At 33.5% G+C, this 4,247-nt stretch overlaps 2 protein-coding genes across 3 annotated transcripts in view; one reads left to right on the top strand and one right to left on the bottom strand.

Annotated features, from left to right (window-relative positions):
* LOC108749260 (DNA-directed RNA polymerases I, II, and III subunit RPABC3) overlaps nucleotides 1–772 on the top strand; it is a 68,411-nt gene extending 67,639 nt beyond the window's left edge. Inside the window, exon 5 of the mRNA XM_018487836.1 lies at nucleotides 536–772. Coding sequence (XP_018343338.1) covers nucleotides 536–653 — 118 coding nt within the window. The 3' untranslated portion in view covers nucleotides 654–772. The remainder of the gene's footprint in view (nucleotides 1–535) is intronic.
* Nucleotides 773–2,533: 1,761 nt separating this feature from the next.
* Nucleotides 2,534–4,033, bottom strand: LOC108749254 (WD repeat-containing protein 92). 2 transcript variants are annotated; one of them, XM_018487824.1, is made up of 4 exons: nucleotides 3,675–4,033; nucleotides 3,083–3,583; nucleotides 2,907–3,004; nucleotides 2,534–2,807 (listed from the first exon to the last, which is right to left on the bottom strand). In XM_018487824.1, the coding sequence occupies exons 1-4, from the start codon at nucleotides 4,029–4,031 to the stop codon at nucleotides 2,600–2,602; spliced, it is 1,164 nt and encodes a 387-aa protein (XP_018343326.1). In that variant the 5' UTR covers nucleotides 4,032–4,033; the 3' UTR covers nucleotides 2,534–2,599. The 2 variants fall into 2 exon arrangements, with proteins under 2 accessions (XP_018343326.1, XP_018343327.1); XM_018487825.1 differs by having other exon boundaries at nucleotides 3,083–3,514.
* Between the last annotated feature and the right edge of the window lie 214 nt (nucleotides 4,034–4,247).

The raw sequence follows: 4,247 nt of genomic DNA, 5'->3' as shown, positions 1-4,247 counted from the left end.
TATATATATATATATATATACACATATATGCACAAACATATGTACAGCGATCGGCATGTTGGCAGTGTGGTTAGCTGGTTGTGTGTCAATCTATATATCACGACCGCTATCGGCACTGCAATTATGACGGTCGCAAATCTGCTGCTACCAGGAGAAGCATTGTTGACGATCTTGAAAATTTCTTGGATATGAAAATTGTTCAAAACCGAAAAAAATTGAAAATTGAAAATGGCGCTAGAACAATATATCATACTAATAATTCAAAGTTAAAATTATTATTTAAAAATCTTTCCACTTTGCCATTATACAGGATGTTTTTTAACTGTGTGTTTATCAATACTTCAAATTAGCAGAGTCTAAATAAGAAAAAAAAATCGTATAAATATAAGCTCAATTTTAGGCACATTTTAAAATCATAATATTAAATCGTATCTGAACAATCATAGTATGCATCAAATGCCAAAGATGATAGGCATTTCGAATATTTATAGGACAATGCAAACTTGAATTGACCAGTTTTTTATTTTATTTCCAGATCTGCCTATGTATCTTTTGGAGGTCTGCTGATGAGGTTACAAGGTGATGCGAACAATCTGCACGGCTTTGAGATAGATCAACATATGTATCTATTAATGAAGAAACTTGCATTTTGATATTTCTACCGTCAATTTTTTATCATTTAAAAATTCTTTCAACAAATGTATCTATTAGTAGTGGAGAAATTTGAATTTTGTGTTCTAATATGTAATATTAATACACCAACTGATTTATCATTTTTTTTTTACAATCATATAGACTTACTGTATTTATATTAAATTTTCTTTTATTTTAATGATTTATTCTGACAGGTTCATATACAGTAATTTTATATTCTAATTAACAATAAGTTATATATGTATGTTAAATAAGCTTACTACTGCCAAAATTACTATTAGATTAATTAAGGGAAATATAAATATTTTTCATTATTTGTTGGAATCTTTTTTATTTACCGATCCTTGTAGTTACAGTTATCATCATTCGCTAAATGTGAAACAGCAATAATATAATTTGTTTAATGGAATAATTTTTAAATGGAAAGATTGTTTTAAGTTATGAATTGAATTATTATTTTTGAATAAATTATTTCTTAAAAATTCGAAAGATTAATACAATTAACTTGAAATCACATAAAACTTCTTATCGATATTTCGATATTTAATATTTAATATTGCCTTGATATTTAATAAAGAATCAAGGTTTCTAAGAATTGATCTTTCCATTAAAGATTAAATCGCGTTGATTATACAGTTGGGATTATACAGGAAAAGCAATGCAAATCTTGGATGTTGACCAATTCGTCGCAAAGTGCATCACCAAGTGCGCCATCAAGAAACAAAAATAGGTACCAGGTATTGCATATACTTCTCTATTTGTTCACGTGTTCGTATATATGCGTTCCTGCAAATACACATGTATATTCCGCTATGTAATTAGCCAATCGACATTTGTACACTCTCAGAATGACAATCTGTTCCTTTGATACGATTCATCTTTTTTAATTTTCGATGGATAGATTGACTGCGATTTGGATGCTTTCAGCGATTTTCAATACTTCCATTTTTATTTATTACGTCTAATGAACGATAAAGAACGATGATTAGAAGCGCTTAAAGCACGTGAGTGTCTAAATCGACCGCAGTCATTTTGTGCTGAGTAAATTAAGAAATTTGTTATATATGTATATCCACACACATGCGCGCGCGCGCGCGCGCGCGCGCACACACACACACACGCACGCATACACGCACACGAAAAGTGTGAAATATTCGCAGTACTAACACTATCATTGTTGTAATAAGGAATAGAAAAAAATGTCAGAAATTTTATAAAAAGTGAAAAGAAAAATGTTTTGAATAAAAAATGGATTGTGAAATAAATTATGTGCGATTATTTTAATTAAATTTCTTTGCACTCCTAATTTGTACAATCAAAATGATGTACAAATCATCAGTACATTCAGACTTGTATTGGACGCGAAAGGGCGCAGGATCTAATAATATAAATATATACTGCGACGAGCGAGTGAGAGATGGACTTGGCGACGCGACGTCTAATTTATGTAATTAAAGCCGAGGTATTCCTGACCTTGCGTGCGCGGTTGCAATGCTGTGCCCTCATGCGTTGTCGTTGGAATGGAGATGCAAGCGACAGCGCGTGGGTCGAACGCATCTCAAATGGCGGACATCGCTCGGGATATTGCGTAACATTCATTCGTTCGTGCGCAAAATGGCCGATGCTTAATAAGGGTCCGATCCTAAATAGATTGGCCCAATGACATATAATTCGCTCTCGTCTCTGCTCGCCGTTGCATAATATACCTTGTAAATAGTTGGCAAATGAATAATCGATGTCTCGAATTCAATCATGATGGATCGAGATGTTTAACGAATGAATTTAAAAAGTGCGTTATTCCTACTATTTGACTATTTTATCATAAAAAAAGTTGCATATAAAACAAAAACTCTTTATTTAATAGTTATCTTAAGCGTACAAAATTAAAATTTCAATTTTTTGTTTCCACTGGCTTATTTACATGTACTTTCTTTGCGTTGTTTAATCAATATGTATTCAGTTTCGTTGTGATAATAACACGTAAGCATTGATCAAACGATGTGCAAATAGCAAGTCCTTGCTTGTCCGGGCTCCAATCCAAAGAACTAATAGGTTGCGATGAGAGCGTACAGTTTTGGAGCAAACTAATATTGCCCATAATTCCTTGCTCAATACCATCAACATCCGTAACTTTTCTTTTCTCTGGATAATTACTGTAAAACAATAAACAATAAATAGATTTTCAAACATTTTTGCAGGATGTAATGTAATTGTAGTTATATATATATAAAAACATGAACATATATATTTACTATTTCCAAAGACAAATTGTTCCCCCACCGCCACATGTCGCAAATAATTCACGATTCTGCGGCAAATGCTTGACTAGCCATACCGTTGATTTGTGTGCCTAAAATCATGCAATTTACAGATTGTAAATACATATTCATAGAGAAAGATAAATATTAATTTTTATTAAAAATAATACCTTTTCAACAAGATAAGCAAAACCTTTTTTAGGATGCTGAGTCTTCAAGTCAAAAAGATAAAATTTGGATTCTAGTGTAGTAGCAACTAGTTTATTCATGGGAATGTCCTTTCTATCGAATTCAAGACCACAAACTCCATTTTTCAAATTACTTTCCCATCTCAGTGACATAGCCCTTAAGTCGAACATTTTAACATCTCCGTTATCATATCCCGCTGCTACTACTCTTTCTTCGGAATTGTAAGAATTGCCGAATCCAACTGACCAACAGTCTCGCCGACTTTCTCCTTCCTTAGGTTCCATAACAGCAACTGGTCGATTCTTTTGCCTAGGATCCCATACTTTTACACTTCCATCTCTAGATCCAGTTACTAATTCTGGTGCTCCACATCCTATATTAGCACCTGCTATTCCATCAATGGCATTTATAATCTGTGTGTGAGCATTAGCCGAATAAATAGGTATTGAAGGATCTTCTAAATTATAAATATTTAATTTGCCCTGTAAAATTAGCCTTTGTAATTTATGAACCAAATGAATATCGCAATTAAAATCTTCCTGAACACAACAGATATGTTAGAATAAGAGAAACCTTGAAATCACCAGTAGCCAAATATCTATCACGAAGACTGGACGCTTTGAATGTTCCACATTTTATTTGATTAGATCTTTCTATATTCTTGACAAGCTTTAATTCGCCACTAGACACCTCGTAAATCTGTATAATGCCGGTACCTCGAGGCCGAGAACCTACAACCACGAATTTTGCACTGCACGGTATCCACTTTGCATCAAACAGCGAGTAGTCTACCGATTTCTCAATGTGACAAATTATTTGCGGCTTCGATAGTTTATCCATATTCGCGAGGAAATTCTCTCCGACTTTAACACTGCGAGGAAAATTTGTCTCGATTTTGACAGCATTTAGATTATTTGCACTAGCAATCATAAACAAACTAGTACGCCATCTAGAAATCGCTGTTTCAATCAAGAAGAGGGACAATTAGCGCCTCTATATGCAAATTATAGTACTATATGCGTTCAGAATCGCAAGGAGCAAAAAGAATTAGGCTGCATTTTCATGCTGACGCTCGATTTAGTATGAAAATGCAGCCGTAGGACCTGCGCACAATAGGGGAATAGGAATAAATATTACATATTAGGA

This window comes from Trachymyrmex septentrionalis, unplaced genomic scaffold (assembly GCF_001594115.1).
Source record: "Trachymyrmex septentrionalis isolate Tsep2-gDNA-1 unplaced genomic scaffold, Tsep1.0 scaffold283, whole genome shotgun sequence".
Classification (NCBI taxonomy): Eukaryota; Metazoa; Arthropoda; class Insecta; order Hymenoptera; family Formicidae; genus Trachymyrmex; species Trachymyrmex septentrionalis.
Note: the sequence above shows the minus strand (reverse complement) of the source record. Positions and strands in the feature narration are given on the sequence as shown.